Raw genomic sequence first — 17,919 nt, 5'->3', positions numbered from 1 at the left:
AAGATTACATTCGAACGAAAACGTTTTTTAATTAAAGGTACACAACAATCGAAACGTAACATGATCGCTTTCACTGAACGAAATTTATTCAACGAACGAATGATTACATTCAACGGAATACCATAGTTGATACAAAAGATAAGTACTTACAACGAGTACACTAATCAAAGTGTAATCAAAACACGGAGGCGTCGTCGATGAGCGAATGTCAATTATTAGTACGTTTAAATTAATGTAATATGCATTTGTGTCGGCCGACGGAATACGTTTTTCATTGATAGCAATACAATAACACCGAGAGAGCAAAAAAAAGCCCAGCGGCTAGAACTTGGACCGCGTGAATTTTAACGGGGGGTTTTACGGGTTCAAGCCGAGATAACATGCTGCATGTATTTGATACAATTCTGCAGGAATTAGTCAAGCTCCATCAATAGGATATGAGGTCCGTGTCCACCAGAACACATGAAAGAAATGCTACCTTTTTTAGATATGTAGGCGAACATCTAAACGGGCAGACAGCAAGTCACGATTGCCCTTGGACATTGGCGCTGTGAGAAATATCAACTATACCTGTAAGGTATGCCAATGTGCCACTAATCTTCAGAACTGAGTCATCCCCCCCTTGCCTGGTAAGGTAATGGTAAGGTATTGTTATTTGGCGGTAGTATACGTGATACTGATGATGTTTAATGGGTGGACAGGCCTGCGTAAAGCCCTACTAACAAGTTTGTTATGTAATACGCGTGTTTTACGTTATATACTTCAAGCAGTTTAGATTAAAGTTGAATGACTGTACAGCATCTCATATAGAAGTAACAGCCTAACCCCGTGTGATTCCCTACTCCTGAACAAAAGTCTCCACTCTTTTTCAGAAGATCTCTAACCCAGAGTTCATCGATTTTAGGCAGATTTTTGAATATTTCCTTAATCTTTCATAAAAAAAAAATAGCACTATAATTTGAATCCTACAACAATACAAATTATTTTGAATCATATATGTACTGCAAGTGGAAAGTTATCCTTAGCCGCTTAGCTTATAAAATCCACTAAATCGCTTGATAACAAGTACGTCTCAAGTTCTCACGGTCTTCGTAAAATTTCTAATCTCTACCAGTTAATCCAGTCCTTGTGAGTTTTCGCTCTCGGTTTTGCTTGAGATTTTCATACCTTTGGCGATCTGTCTACTATATCTTGTTGATTTTCTCTCAACATTTTTATGCAAGTATATACCATAAGCATGAAAAAATAGACTATAAAGATTATGACTAACATGATTATATATTAAAAAATGTTTACCCTCTCGCTAATTCTGTTGGATTTAAAAGGCTTGCTCTTAAATTCTGAACCGAGTCAGTAAATAGTAGTTTTTCAATCGAGACATTCTTAGTAGCATCCTGGGACGCTACTAAGACACTGGTGTCCCAAGCTAGGACTGTTTAGTCTCTTGTGCCTACAGGAGTGATCCTACACCTGCACATTATTTACCTTCATGAGTGCTTCGTTATCACCGGACTATGATAGTGATCCCATCATATAAATTGCAAGCATCTCTTTGCGCAGCGCGGAATTATTAATTTAAAAGCGTCCATAATCGAAAAATAAAACATAAGAAATCATCTTCGACATTGTCGAAGATGATTTCTTATGAAGAGAAAGAGAGCCGAGATGGCCCAGTGGTTAGAACGCGTGCATCTTAACCGATGATTTCGGGTTCAAACCCAGGCAGGCACCACTGAAATTTCATGTGCTTAATTTGTGTTTATAATTCATCTCGTGCTCGGCGGTGAAGGAAAACATCGTGAGGAAACCTGCATGTGTCTAATTTCAACGAAATTCAGCCACATGTGTATTCCGCCAACCCGCATTGGAGCAGCGTGGTGGAATATGCTCCAAACCTTCTCCTCAAAGGGAGAGGAGGCCTTTATCCCAGCAGTGGGACATTTACGGGCTGCTTATGTATGTTATGTTCGACATTGTATTAAGCTAACATTAGATATTTAACTCGTGAAGATAAAATCATTGAATGTTTTGATAAATAGATAAACCATTATCATTACCAATTAGTTATTTGTTTAATTTTATATAACACTGTAGATCATTAATGTCTTACGTCTCACATAGAGTACATAAAAGTGAGACATATTAAATGACCTAAGTGACGCAATATAAAAAGTAACCTTTATTTCCACTTGGTTAAGACTGATTTTAGTGTTCTAAAACTGTAGGCATAGTTTTAAATGTGTGTGTTGTGAGCTTTGTTAACTGTTAAATGATTAATTATAAAATGCACATAACTTTTTATCGTACGAGCGTATCAAAAGAAGTCTTCAATAGCGCCGAATTTGTTACGAAGTTTGGAAGTCAAAGGAAAGGTTACAGGGATGAGTGATGAATCATTTAGTTTCACAAGCTTAGGGTGTACCGATGTTCTTTAATTCATGGGATTACCCTGAAAGATAAATTTATTCAATAAATATATATTCATAAAATAAATTTATCAGAAGCCAAATATCGTGTAAGCAAATGATAATATTATGATTTTGATTATTAATTAGTAATAAATTTATATTTCAAAACAATAATAATTTTATTTATACAGATGAAATTGGAGAAAAATAAAAATGGCTTGTATTATAACTTATCACAAAGATATATGTACTAATTCATGTATTGATGCAAAAACGTTTAAGTGAGATTTAAAAGAACATAGTTAATGTAATTTAAATTATAGAAACGAGTTTTCTTCCAATCGATTAATATACACACAACAAGGGATGAAAACCCTTACCATTGTCACTACTACCATCATACTATTAAATTTAAAGTTACATAATTACATGCTCATAATTAGGGAGGGCTAGCGGGGCTATAATATAATTACTCTAATGACAGAATAATCAATAAATTTGTTTTACAATAAAACACATTCGCGAAAACAAAAACAAAACAAGTACAAAAAAATAAGCCGAACTAATATAGTACGTTTACAGAATTGAATCAAGACTGCTACCACCAATTCTTGATTTCAAAGAATTACTAATTTTATGATTTTCCCCTCCAGTTAAGCGTAAACCTCGTGTTGGAAGGAAATGACAATAGCCCATTAAATAAGTGGTAAGAATCGAACCTGCGACTTTCACATATCCACGTGAACCGCTTGACTCGATATATAATGTTACAATAATAAGTTGTATTCTATTTACTGTTATAAGCTAGTGGATAAATATATACTGCTAATGTAAAATAAGGAGTGATCTATTACCACAGCACAAAAAATACAAAACCACAGATTCAAAATCAAAATATACTTTATTTAAGGAGGCTTACAAGCACTTGTAAGTCGTCATGTCAAACTATGATTCAGTACACCGAGTAGCTGAGAAGTGTACTGCGATTCTGTAAGAATTAACTTCGTATCGCACTCGTGAAATGTTGAAGTGACTTACGTTGATACGACATTTCGATACGTAAATCCTATCAATGTTATTAGGCACACTAAATAATACAGACACCACGATTATACTGGTAAAAGCCTAACTGGTTTCCTCGTTGGCTTAGTTGCTAGCTGCCGACCATGGGAGTTGAAGTCTTGACTCGATAGAATTTATAATGGCACTATAAACCTAGACCTCTCTCTAGATTTAATCTTACGTCTCTAAAAACACTTAAAAGCTCGGAGTCTGATCTCTTCAGTCGCGTATTACCGTCTCATACACACTCACGCAAACATACTCGTACACTGTAATATTTCCTGCGCAAACAGTGCAGTTTAGATTGTCCGACGACGCCAAAATTCGGTCAAGAAGTCCTTATTCGCTTATATCAATATAAATATTATCTTTTAACACTTAAAATTTTATTACTCCTGAGGTATTCGATGTGCGCTCGGTGTATTCCATTAAATCACGCAGGACGTTTAACTTGTGATATGACCACACGAAGTTGCTTGTAAGAGCCTACTTGAATAATGTACATATATTTTGATTCGTTAGCTGTGATTGCAAGGAGAAGTCATGATATTATATTAAAATCAAATGAAATCAAATCAATTTTATTTAAGTAAACTTCACAATGAAGCGTTTTTGAATCGTCGATATTTCGTTACACCGTTTCGGAAAGGAGCTTCCAGCGAGTCGAAACGGCAAGAAACTCGCATAGTTGTTCTTTTCAAATAAACAGATTTACAATGCTGTTTTTTACAATAATTACAGTCCTGTGACGGAACCCGAACCTATCCAGGAGTTTTGTTCTAAAAAGTATCCGTTTAATGAATAATAAGATTTATTTATTAATTTAGTCTTAATAAACTTTTTAAATTTTGAATATGTCCACATTTCTGAAATTCATGTGAAACGCAAAAGTAAAATCGGACGCTGTGACGTCACAAAAATAAATGAGGGGGGGGGGCTATTGCGGTCAGAGCATAATATGATTCATAATTTTATTTGATTTGATTTGATTCGACATCAATCCACAACAAATATTTTATATTTGTTTATAGCATATAACCGTTACAGCAGCACAGGTTACTTATCAGACACACTACCGGCAAACAGCTATACATCTCTAGAGGCATATCCATGCCTTTGATGCATTTTCTCTTTGATTTGTGTTGGTTATTGTGTGTGTGTGTGTGTGTTTATATTAAGATGCATCATACCAATATACGTTTAAATAGTTTTTTTTCTTCTGGTATTGGTTCCTGGCGACGTCTTCTTTGACTCGGAATGGAAGGGACTCTTGAAGGGACAGCAGTACATAATATTGTTTTACTGCGGATTGAATGGTGAGTGAGCCCGTGTAGAGACACAAGGGACATAACACCATAGTCCCCAGGGTTGGTGGTGCATTAGCGATGCATGGTGACCACTTACCATAAGGTGGTCCATTAAACAAAATAACGTTTTCATGCACATGTAATAACACTTCAAAAAAAGAGGTCAAGATTCGATAACTTCACATTGTTAAGAACGTGAAAGCAGGTTCGGAAATGACGCTGTGACATAATGCGTTACGTCAACGCGTGCCGAATTGAGATGAGTGGTATTAAAAACAAACGACGACCTACAAATCGTTTACCTTTGACCTACAATATATTTAAAAAAAATGCACCTCCCGATTTCGTACGGGTAACATTCATACAAAGTCACGACCCCGACTCGAAATCTGCGACTAGATTTACACATACAACATAGTCTATATTCGCCCTTTGATATGTTCTATCATAATATTTAAGTTCAATATGTCGCACAACTTTGCATTATTGGTATTAAAAAGCTATAAAAGTATAAATAACAGCTCATCAAAACAACATCTAACAAAACGAATAATTTTAAACATATATTATTTTAATTTAAAAGAATACACCGACTTCCGCTGTTTGATTTCCGTGGTTGCCAGTAACTTAATAATTTCCATATCTTCATCACCAACGGCGACTCTCTGAGTCACCTAACAAACTTTATGTAACACATGTACCTATATTTAAATATTTAGTTATATGTAACCTTGCATAGAGAGAAAAGTCGCTACTATTTATATTATAAACCATCTCTATACTGCTTTATTATTAGTAAGTATGTTCGTTTATTTGTTACCTCATCACTACTAAACAGTCGCAATTGACGGGAATATGAGATGACATAATAAACTATATCGTTACGGTTCAATAGAGATCAAAGAAATATTTAGATTTTAAAATAAATATGTCACGGATGCAGTCGTAGGTAACAACTAGTTTAAATACAAACTATAACAGAAAAATAAAAGGCAGTCGTCGTGTTCGGACGTAGTAAGTACTACAGTGACGTAACAGTTACGTAAGCCGTCTCCCGCGCCGCGTGAGGCTGCGCTATTACGAGTCGGTTAGCCGCGCTGTTTTGATTAGATACTAGCAGTAAAACGTAGTTTTTACGTAATCCATATGAAATAAAACGAATCCATAGGTACTTTCATTTAACATAAATTCGATTTTAACAAAAGGATGCTCTCTGGACATTTTAAATGTACAAAAGTGTATTTTCTCTACCAATTATACGTAAAATACATCATTATTATAATAATAGAGATTTCATTAACAGTATCTTTGTATGTTTATATATATATATGGACATAATAGTTCATTATTTTATAACACTGTTTACCAAGCGAATTTATCTTTTTTTTACGTATACGTTTATTATTATATACATATATTATACGAATATTTTATACGTTTACCTAAAAAAATATTATTGATTACGTTGGAATATCGACCGCTGGACGATTGTTTGAAATGATACAATCGCAGATGTTAAGCAAAAGGCCGATGGTGCGCGACGAACGGAAGCAACAAAAGCGAATACAAATTACTGGTAGTAGCGACGCGTCGCGACGCGTCTTTTCGTTAATACGACAAAAGTGCTGTCACTCTTATTATTGATGTTTTAACGGGATTCGTATCCGCTTTTTTTGCTTCACTATAATATTATTATTATTTTTAAATAAAACATTTTAATAAATACACATAAATATATTAAAAAACAAGAAATCATCATCATCTTCCTGCCCTTATCCCAATTTTACTTGGGGTCGGCGCAGCATGTCTTCATCTTCCATACTTCTCTGTCGGACGTCATCTCACAAGTAGCATTCTTTCTAACCATATCGTCTTTTACACAATCCATCCATCGTTTCTTTAGTAGTCCCCGACCTCTATATCCATCCACATCCGTTCTCAAAGCCTTTCTCACAACACGGTCCTCATTCCTCCGCATAACATGCACATACCATGATAAAAAAAAACAAGAACTATACTTGCGTTTTACTATATCCACATACATACTACATTAAATGTGTTAAATGGTTGTGTGTGTGTGCGTGTGTTTTACTATATAATATTTTCACAGGTCGAGATTCAATGTAAATATAATATATTTTCTATTTACCAATTGATAATAAGATCGTTATTAGCACGTTTCCGTAAGACACCATTCTAAAATATAATATGTAATTTTAGCCGGTCGCGTAAGCACATACATCACACCGTTGCATCACGACCACTTTCTAACCAAACTATTCGTTTTTCTTAAACTATAAACATCTAGTGCATAAAACGATTACCAGTCATACAATTAGATTGTCAATTTTCATCGAATTCTAGAAAGGAGGTTCTATTATCGACTCATAAACCTTTTTGTTACTGGTACAACTTAGGCGATGAAAGTGTGTCTCAAGTCTACCGAACCGAATTGGACCAACATTGGGAAATAATCTATAATCTTCTCCACATAGAGGAGAAAATACCGTTCATTTGGACATCTACTGGACATTTTTGTCACATGTCTGCTTTGATAGCTAAAAACCTACAATTGGATGGCAACGTCCAATATAAACAAATAAGTATTGTTGTGTTCGGATAATTGATAGACATTCGCAAACACGCTACGCCGAGCGAAGTGCCCCCAAAAAAACAACGCTCATAACAAATCATAGCAGCGAAACAGAGCTACCGCGTCCATGGGTCGAGAAAGTTATACAAAATTGAACCACAATTTTCATTAAACAGCCGTAACGATATAATAGGAGTAATTTCATATGTAAGTATCAAAATTACTTTTGGAACTTTTTCCGACGCAATCGTGTCACACATCAAGGAAAATAACCATTCATGTTGAATAGCTTCAACTATCAACTTAAGTTTTTATTACATTACTTATAAATTCATTACGAAGTGTTTATTCGTGACTAGTTGTCGCCCGCGGCTTCGATCGCTTTTTAGGGATTCGGCGTCAGGTGTTGGGCGTAAAATTAAAAGAGTTCAAGCTTGTTTCATGACAAATTTTATCATATCTGGTTCAGTAATTTGCCCGTGAAAGTGCAACAGGCAGACAGACAGACAGAGTTACTTTCAGATATAATGTAGCATAGATTATTTTTTATGCTTTTTTATGTTATCGGTCGGCGGAAGAGAAAATGGGCCGTCTGATGGTAAGTGGTGGCCACCACAGCCCACAGACAATGGCGCTGTTAGAAATATTAGCCATTCCTTACATGACCAATGCGCCATCAACCTTGGGAACTAAGATGTTATGTCTATTCTGCCTGTAGTTACACTGGCTCCCTCGCCCTTCAAACAGAAACACAACAATACTGAGTGCTGCTGTTTGGCGGTAGAATATCTGATGAGTGGTACAATACCTACCCAGAAGAGCTTGCACAAAGCCCTACCACCAAGTAATTATATGTACTTAGTTCACTAGAACTTTCTACAAAAATAAAATAATGTCTACGATAGACATTATTTTATTTTCATAGATATCTTTTTCATATATTTCATTATTTTCATATATTCATAAGGAAAAGTTTAGATTTGGCTGAGGGCAGAAAGGTAGAAAAACAATAACAAAATCGTTACTTCAAACTTCTCTTCCAGCTTCATAAATCTACGTAAATATACGTGATTATTGAAGTAAAACAACGATTTTGCTATTAATTTTCACGTTAATTAAAACGAAAATAATTATACCTTTAATAAAGGAACACTCAACCCCAATTATACGAAATATTATATTTATGAATATTCTTTGATAAACGATGTATAAACAACTCCTTCATTCGGTAGTTCGCAATAATTTTAATGACAAGTTTTACTATCCCGAGCTTAATGGCGTCGTAAATCTTTCGTGAAATTTAATTCCTTTTATCTCAGAAATAATAAAGACAAGTATTTAAGCTGTGATTAATGTAAGGAGGTCGTATGGACGAGCCTTAATTCACATTAATAAAATGTACAATTAAAACGTGTTAATTAATATAATTACACAATTACGGCGACAGTGGCCTTATTAGAGGCAAGTTAGACTAGCTAACTAACTAGTCTTCGCTTAAGTACCGAGACAGTGACTATTCCCGCATACTCGTAGGCCCAAACACTCAGTCCGACGGGATTCGAGCGTAGAACCAATGGTTATATATATAGTATTTATATCGTAAATATTTTTTGGTTTTGTTTTTAAAGTGATAACTTCTTATGGGAGGGTAAACCGCTTCGTTACGTAACGCGTTACGGCGCCTGTCTGTCTGGCTTCAAATTTCATTTTCAGTAAAAATAGTCTCTTCAAAACAGCAATACTCGTAACCTGAAAAGTTCTACTTACTTGAGTCAGGCCGAGCCGGTAGCTCGTGACGTCCAGGTCCAGCGCGAGGAGCATGTCGTCCACGACCTGGCGGTCCGACAGAGCCGCTGTTTGTTGGGTGTCCGCGTTATCACTTTCCGATGTCGCCAACAAGCGATATCTGTTTAAACGTACATATTGTAAAAGATCAGGCTCGAAGGACCAACTTTAATAAAATTCACTCATTCGTGTTTTTGTTATATAGGAATGTTTTATTGTTTTATTAAAGGACACATTTCAGTACAAACAGGTACAATCTTCAAATCATACTATGTTCAGTTAGCTCTCATAAGGCTTTTGAATCAGTTTACAATATTATAATACATATAAAACTACCATCTAATCGAAATATAGTGCCGAGAAGGTATTGGTTTGTGGACCGACAAATCGACCACCACACCACAAGGTAAGGCAAGATATAACGAAATGTTACCCTTACATCATCAATGCGTCACCAATTTTGAGACGTAAGACATACTAAAGCCAAATTGAAATCAACAAATACTAACGCTTGTTTATTATCTATATCATCTTCTAGTTTAATGTATATTTAAACGTTAAAATGTCCGCAGACTAGCTAAACGCCGTGTCGTAAAGATTAAAGGCCGGCTAGCAATGTGAAAGTAGGTGCTATGGTTCTGACTTCTTGAACTTCTATATAGCATTAACTTAGCACTCACTCGAGTGAAATATGTATATTATAATAAATAGCTAGCATTTTTTGTTAAATAATTATATATATATTTAAGATTTTTCAATAATTATTTAATATTTTTTAAAAAAAACAGAACAATAAACTTTACCTTCTAGCGAATTCCGAAAGTGGCATATGTTCGGGGAATCCTTGTTTATACAATCTCGCCGAGTCGAGCAACTGGAACCCACGGAACTGAAAACAAAAGATTATTTACTTAGGTGTCGGCTAACCACCGAATAAATACTACAACCGACACCCGGGACGAGAGGCCGACCTGCGAGCGCAGCAGCGGCACGTTGACGTCGTCGGCGTCGGGCGGCGCGGCCAGCACGCAGCACACGAACTGCACGCCGCCCGCGCCGCAGCGCCGCAGCGAGTCCACCAGCCCGTCCGCCACGAACTTGGCCTGCAGCGCCGTCGAGCGCCGCTTCATGCCCGCCGTGCCTGCGGACGAGCACACGACTGATAGTTCCAAGTTTACTTTCGAGTTCCGTGCTTTAACAGAAAAAATCTTACAATCTATAAAAGCTGATCCCAGGATCCCAAATCAAAATTTTGATTGATCAATGCAACGGTTACCTGCTAGTAATGTGCTGATCATTTAACACATCCGAAAATACATTTAAATATAAATAATTACAATCAAAATATACTTTATGAAAGTAGGCTTTTAAGTAGTAGGGGTGTAGTTTCTACCCAGAAGAACCGACAAGAAACTAAGCACGGTTTAAGACAAAATTTCTAAAATAATTACGGTCGTTGAAACTACAAACTCCTTCTAAATATACACTCGCTAACATCACAAACAATGAACTCTACTTCGCTTCACAAATAGAATTTAAACTACGTCATATATCTTTCCATATTCCTACTGAATACTACAAAATTGTACATAAAACTAGCACCAAATTACAACGTGTCATTGAAAATGTGTTGCTACTTAACTGTTTTAAGTTGTTTAGTGCGGTTCGAATCGAAGTAGCTTAAAAATTAATGAAACAGTGACCGATGATGAATGATTCGAACATACACGGGTGCTATATAAGAGTATCGAACTCTTCAGTGGGTCAGACTCTCTTACCGGAGTTGAGGGACCGCCGGATTACTGACTGCCGACAGAATGGTGAGATCTCGCCTATAATTAAAAATAACATAAACTCTATATTCCTCTCGAACGAATGTGAGGACGATTCTCGTAGTCGATCGTTTCAGTGATGGCCCTGGGACTCGACTATCGCGCCTAAGGCACTAAGGGGGCTGCGATAGTTACCCGAGGTGAGCGTGCGGCGGATGGAGGAGGCGCGGCGCAGCGTGGCGCCCTCGGCCGCGCCCGCGCCGCCGCGCGCCCACGCGCACGCGCGGCACAGCTCCTCGCTGGGGGGGGGGGGCGTTATGAATTGACAACAGATCGAGACGGTAACTTTTCTAGCTCACCAAGAAATAATATTTTGTCCTTGCCTTAGAGACGGCTTCTTAACTACATAGTCTCAAAAATTCCCAAAGTGCGAAATTTTCATAGCGACACTTTTACGGCCGGTGGCAATACAAAATCATGATCATTCGTTAAAATTCCCAATTATTTTATATCTCTAACATATTATAGGTTCATATATGTATATATGACTAAGTGTCATTGGAAGATTAAAAGCACATACTTCTGACTTTCCTGGAGGAGCGTGTGAGCTTTCTTTATAACGGGATTTTCCCGACTCGCCTTCACCCACCCGGTGACATCGTATAGTACAGGATTCGTTCCCTGCAAGAAGCACAGTGTTGAAAACGGTACCCAATTGATCACCTAATAGTAAATGAGACCAAGCCGCCCATTCTCAGAACTAATCGAAGCATATTATTTATATATAGGTTTTTGGTAAATAAGTCTTATACATTAAATGTTATCTACATTTAATAATACTTGTAAACGGGTTGACAGTAAACCCCAAAATAAGCGACAACGGTCGATATCCACTAAAATGATCCAAGCAAACATAAAACAAAATATTTAAATAAAACAAAGTGTACCCGTTTCATACCTGTAAATGTTGGAGAATAAACTGTCGGTTGTGCGGAGCTTTCTTGATGAGGTAGTGCGTTTGGTGCGGAGCGCCGTAGTGCGCCATCACGCGCTCCAGGAACGTGTCGTCCGACGAGCCGGGGTACATGGACTCCTCGTCCAGGAGCCTTCGCAACCAAACGTACATCATTAAATTTAGTCTGTGCCATTTTATAGGTATTTCTATTCTTTTTTTAACACTTCCTCTTTTATTAGCTAAGGGATTTATTAATATATTAATAAGTCGAATTACGGTCATTAACAAAATCAATAAATATAAATTGACGTAACTTATATCAGGTAGAAAACTGCAAAGAAAAGAGAATATTATAAAATTAATTAATTTTGTCAATAGTAATAATAGCTTATTACCATAAGAGACCTCGGCGATCGCAATCACGTAAGTCGGCCTGCGAACTGCGCACGATCGTATTCTGCGGCGACTTGTCTAGCAGGTCTACCATTGGCCCCGGATTGACTGTCTCTGATAGCCAGTCTGTAAACAAGTTATAACTAGTAATCATTCTGTCTACTTTTTTTATTATGATTTGACAAAACGAGTAATATATTTAGAATAATTAAATCACCTTCTTCGGAACCGTCGTCGAGCGTGATACCCTCCTGAGCGTATCGCTCCCGGGGAGCCACCAGCATGGCTTCGTGGAACACGGCTTGGAGGCGCTCCTTCAGGGAACAGGTTTATTTAGATAACTTTTATATTATATAATTACAAATAAAGCAAGATAAATGTTGTACTGCTATTTTTTTTTTATAATTTATAAATACATATAAAATAAAAATCGTCTAAACTCCATTGCTAAAAAAGTAGTAAAGAATCGCATCAGCAATACTACTGGGGACAGGAGGGACGGCATCGACTCGCCTGCAGATAGTTGGACAGCAGCTTGGACAGCGGGGCGCCGCTCTGCTGGCCGGCGCACATGGGGTTGTCGGCGCCCGGGGAGTCCAGCAGCAGCAGCGACGCCGCCACGCGCGCGCTCGTCGCCAGCGCCCTGCGGACACGCGGCCGGTCAGCGCCGCCGCCCGGACCGGCCGGCCGGCCGGCGGCGCCGGACACACCTACCTGTTCACGAGCCCGCACACGACGTTGAACGCCTCGCCGTACAGCCCCGCGACGAAGGCGTCCAGCGCGTCCGACCCCGGCGCCTCCTTCTCGTTCGACGGCGACGGAGTTCTGGCGGGGAGGAGACACATTAGAGTACTCGTTGAAGTAAATTATTTAAATATCTAGTTTCAGGGTCTGATTACATACACGAGGTTAACACCTCATACTTTTTATTTAGTTCGAAAGTCAGTAGTGTCACTCTTCCGTGCCTCGGAGAGTCCTGAGCTGACCTGAGCGCGGCGGGCGGCGGGCGGCGAGCGGCGGGCGCGGGGCGGCGGACACTCACCTGAGCGCGGCGGGCGGCGGGCGGCGGGCGCGGGGCGCGGGGCGGCGGACACTCACCTGAGCGCGGCGGGCGGAGGGCGCGGCGCGCGGGGCGGCGGACACTCACCTGAGCGCGGCGGGCGGCGCGTCGAGCGCGGCGTGCGCGGCTCCCAGCACGGCGCGCGCCAGCTCGTCCTTGTCGACGGCCAGCAGGCGCGCGGCGCGGCTGGCGGCGCCGGTGCTCGCGAACTGGTACTTCAGCCCCGAGCCCGCGTTCGCTGCACGCAAGCGTAATGGAAAAAATATATATGCCATCGATAATCGCATCGACGATTATCAACGGTTGCTTCATTTTTCGACATCATCGACATTCGAATCGAAACCTCTCTCTCTTCGTTCACGTTCAACGCAATATCCAAAAAAATTTAACAATAAACAATTAATATAATTTAAAAATAAATAGGCAATTCTTAAAGCGAACTTCGAATGATAAGGTACATGGAAATTATAAGACGAAACCGCCGCGCTACCTCGCACGACTCCAGCCCATCCCAAATGACAGACGGCCGCCAGGATCTTCCATATGGCCATCTGTTCCTGTTCGGTGAGACCCAAGAATTGCATGGCCTCCTTCAGAGCCGAGAACTCGGCCGGCGCGTCCGCTTTCTCGTTGGAGCTGACGTAAGGGTTGGGGGCGCTAACGGGGGCCTGGTCCAGGAGTAGCTCTCGACGCAGGCGACCATCGCATCCGTGGAAGAGACTAGACGGATAAATATTGATGATTAATTTATTATAAATTAATAAAAATGTTTAATACCGATTACATTATTATATTCAATAACAAGCAACAGAAAATTTTGCCGGATGAAAAATACCTGAAATAATATGACCCAACCAAAAATGTACATAGAACACAAGAACGTGAAATTCGCGCTTATCAAATGAATAGTAAAGAGCCGAGATGGCCCAGTGGTTAGAACGCGTCTGAATAGATGATTTCGGGTTCAAGCCCAGGCATGCATGTGCTAATTTCAACAAAATTCTGCCACGTCTGTATTACCAACCCGAATTGGAACAGTGTGGTAGAATATGATCCAAACCGTCTCCTCAAAGGGAGAGGAAGCTTTAGCGCAGCAGTAGGAAATTTACAGGCTGTTAATGTAATGTAATCTAACAATACGTAGAGGACGTATTAGTTTATATTGAACGTTTTCATCCAATTGTAGGTTTTTAGCTAACAAAGCAGACACGTGACCTTAATGCTATGTAGTAGATGTCCAACTGCACGTTCTTTTCCCCTTTTTGTGGAGAAGAATTTTTACTATAGCTTTGCTCGTCGCTTAATCAACTTCAATGAATCGTATAGATACATAAGACAATAAAGCACAATAACATTATAATTCAAAGTAGTATTTAGTACGAGTGAGGCCCTTACGTGTGCAGCGCTCTGAGCGCGGCCTGGTCGGGCTTGAGGTCGGGCAGCAGCACCTGCACCGACGCCGACACCAGCGCGCCGCCGCCGTCGAAGTCCAGCGACGTCAGCGACACGAAGCGAGACGCGTGCGGGTTCGAACCCGTCCTGAAAAACCAAAGAAATATATTAAGTATTAGTCAGAAATTTCAAAGTATTATTTCATTAGAGTTTATAATATTATTTTAATAGCATTATAATACTGAATGTTTTTTTTCTTACTATAACCAAAAAATTGTTATATTGTAAAGGCCGAATTCATTTTTGTGATTATTAAATATAACTTTATATTTGTATCGTCACAATTAAAAATATATTTTTTAACATAACGACATTATTAGGAAAGAGTATTTTTTTTTAATAATTTTCAATTATCTACCGCACATATACTCACCGACTTGATCCAAAAGCGTGCAACACGTCGAACGCTGCGTCTAAACGTTCAGGAGTCAACTTGGAGCCTTGAGCCGGGTACGCACTCGCCAAGTACCACACGCAGTGCCGCATAGCCGAGGTTTTACCGGAGCCAGACCTGAGACAACAATTATTACGATTAGTGTACGGTTGACAAGACATTAAACAAACTCGAACCAATTAAAAAAATGTTATCTTCCTGAGGGCAATTACGATTCGCCCACGCCCAATTAAGCATTTGTCAATGACGAATCGATGGCTAACTTTTTAAAACGGTCTCTTTGGTTGGTCAACTATTATAAATTATCAGATCATTGTAATTGACGACTCGAGTTCAACTTTCGAGTATATGTTCCGCCTAGTGATACAAAGAGATCGTATCATCGTATCGTCATTTCTTGGAACGTTTTCGTACAGTCTAGCGGAAAAAGGGGTTATTAGTAATTTATTTTAAATGGCATATTGTTTTGAAAACTTTAATAGTTCATCTTTATTTATTTCAAGAAAGTAGAGAGTACAATATGCCAGCCACAGTACAAATAAATTACAATTGTCATCAAACGCGCCGCATCAAATCGCATTTAGATACTGTAAAGGAAATTAAAGTATATAAATAATATTTAAAAAAATAAATTTAAATCTATATTTGAAGGCGCAAAGTTCATATCGCGATACGCTCGTATGGGGCGGCATAGAATTGGAGCCAACTGTGCTCCTTAGCATAAGAATTCGCGATGCAGAGTATAATCTTATCTTACACCGTACTAACTGAGATGTTTATTTAGGACGTATGCCTCATCTATTTAAAAAATCTAATTTAAAGCAATCGAAGCAGAAATACCAATATCGAATTTTTAATATCATATTTTTTGAATTTGGAATTGAACTCAACGACACATCCTTGAAAACATCAAAAAGTTTTATACAATTAACCTTTATTGCGTTTTGAAGAAACTAGTTAGCCAGACAATAGTAATAAACTTATAATTTATTCATGAATTCGTATTCACATTCTATTTTGTTAACAATAAACATAAAAAAAAAATCTAGTTTGTTACAAGACATTAACATATTATTATATACGCACGCATTATTAACAGACTTACAAGAAAATAAATTAAAAGTCTGCCAAAATTCGATGGAAAGAAGCATCTTGGGTAAAAAGGAGGGATAGAGTAAAACTACAAATAATTAAGGAAAAGACCAAATTTAAAAATGCCAAATTTAAAACAGCCTACAGACAACTCAAATGGCGTTGGACGGGGCATGTGTCGAGAGAAAATATAGAAAAATGGAGTAGGATAGTAACAGAATGGTATCCAAGGGATGGAAAAAGATGTAGAGGCAGACAAAACAAAAGATGGGAAGATGACTTGAGAAAATAACTGGCCCAATATGAAGCCGATTAGTAAGAGACAGGAATACGTGGAACTCTTTAGAGGAGGCTTTTGTCGACAAACAAGCTGTTCAACTAAAGCAACCAGTTGCCGATCACTTTAATACAAATTAGAATTAGAATATATATTTAGCTTTTAACAAGTAGGCATGTATCAATTTATTGTAAGAAGAAGCAGCATTAAAGGCTACTTTATTTTATTTTAATTTTATTATATACGCACCAATTGGCAATATTTTGAACATTCATTTTATCAATATACATCCTGTATATCCCATACAACTGACATAGTAATTGAGTCTATTAAATTAATTACATTAGTCAGTCGGCATGTATAATATAGATTTTAAAACCAAAGTTTATTTTATATTTATTTTGGTTTACTAACAATCACTTACACCGAAATATAAAGAGAAAAAAAACTTACTTCATAAAATAATATTAAAATAAAAATAAGGTTTAATTAATAAAAAAAATATGAATTGTAATTTACCGTTAAAATATAAAAGATTAATGTATTTCATGCTGACTTCTCCGTGAAGGGTGAGCGAGTAGTAATGTTTAAAAAGTCATCATATTACTCATAAAGATCGCTTGTGAAAAAGTTTTTACTTCCATAGCAAACGGCTTATTCGTATGAATTCATTTATAGATTATATTATATTCGTTTTCATAATTTAAATTAAATACAAAAAGAAAACGAGCACCCAAAATTCGCGCCAAAAAGTAAACAAACCAAAAACTCTCAGCCCCTGATTGACAATTGGTTATATAATTCCTGACAGTATTTGTCATTAGATTTGGATCATAAAAACGAATATTTTTTATCATATTGCAACACTGGTTGCATGCTATTCAAATTAACAGAGTAACTTTGTTTGTTTTACAATCGATTCGAAAGGTTGGAAGTTATTTATAGAGCATTACAACTTGTATAAATCGCGTCTTAATCTATTTATAATTAAACAATTCCTTATTCTCCTTGATTACGCGAGGCGCCTTGAATTGCAAAACGCTTAGGTGATAGAATGTTACTATTAAATAAGTACACTTGTTATACCGTAAGTACTCTAAGTACTTGTCTTTGTCTTCAAATTATATATGTATTTTTTTAAATAAATTGTTTTATTGTTGAGGTTCTTAATTTTTGATTAACTTTTTTTATGATGTAAGTAAGCGGACGGTGGAATGGGCCACCTAATGGTGGTGGTCACCATCGCCTATAGACATGCGCCACCAAACTTGAGAACTAAGATGTCATATCCCTTGTGCCTGTAGGTTGCTGGCACACTCTTCAAGCCGGAACACGACGTTACAAAGATTAGCAGTAGAACATCTGATGA

At 37.9% G+C, this 17,919-nt stretch overlaps 1 protein-coding gene across 3 annotated transcripts in view; it reads right to left on the bottom strand.

Moving 5' to 3' along the window:
* Nucleotides 1–17,919, bottom strand: part of LOC125071702 (unconventional myosin-XVIIIa) — a 219,568-nt gene that overhangs the window by 118,198 nt on the left and 83,451 nt on the right. For 2 of the 3 annotated variants that reach the window (XM_047682048.1, XM_047682049.1), the window contains 14 exons: nucleotides 15,161–15,298; nucleotides 14,731–14,874; nucleotides 13,826–14,055; nucleotides 13,423–13,573; nucleotides 12,990–13,100; nucleotides 12,789–12,918; nucleotides 12,493–12,589; nucleotides 12,278–12,401; nucleotides 11,886–12,033; nucleotides 11,508–11,608; nucleotides 11,123–11,226; nucleotides 10,127–10,296; nucleotides 9,959–10,044; nucleotides 9,138–9,276 (listed from right to left, as the gene is read on the bottom strand). In XM_047682048.1, coding sequence (XP_047538004.1) covers nucleotides 9,138–9,276; nucleotides 9,959–10,044; nucleotides 10,127–10,296; nucleotides 11,123–11,226; nucleotides 11,508–11,608; nucleotides 11,886–12,033; nucleotides 12,278–12,401; nucleotides 12,493–12,589; nucleotides 12,789–12,918; nucleotides 12,990–13,100; nucleotides 13,423–13,573; nucleotides 13,826–14,055; nucleotides 14,731–14,874; nucleotides 15,161–15,298 — 1,873 coding nt within the window. Of the gene's footprint in view, nucleotides 1–9,137; nucleotides 9,277–9,958; nucleotides 10,045–10,126; nucleotides 10,297–10,933; nucleotides 10,988–11,122; nucleotides 11,227–11,507; nucleotides 11,609–11,885; nucleotides 12,034–12,277; nucleotides 12,402–12,492; nucleotides 12,590–12,788; nucleotides 12,919–12,989; nucleotides 13,101–13,422; nucleotides 13,574–13,825; nucleotides 14,056–14,730; nucleotides 14,875–15,160; nucleotides 15,299–17,919 lie in introns of all 3 variants that reach the window. The other variant, XM_047682047.1, reaches the window with a different exon arrangement.

This window comes from Vanessa atalanta, chromosome 20, assembly GCF_905147765.1.
Source record: "Vanessa atalanta chromosome 20, ilVanAtal1.2, whole genome shotgun sequence".
Classification (NCBI taxonomy): domain Eukaryota; kingdom Metazoa; phylum Arthropoda; class Insecta; order Lepidoptera; family Nymphalidae; genus Vanessa; species Vanessa atalanta.
This window is presented reverse-complemented; position numbering and strand designations above follow the sequence as displayed.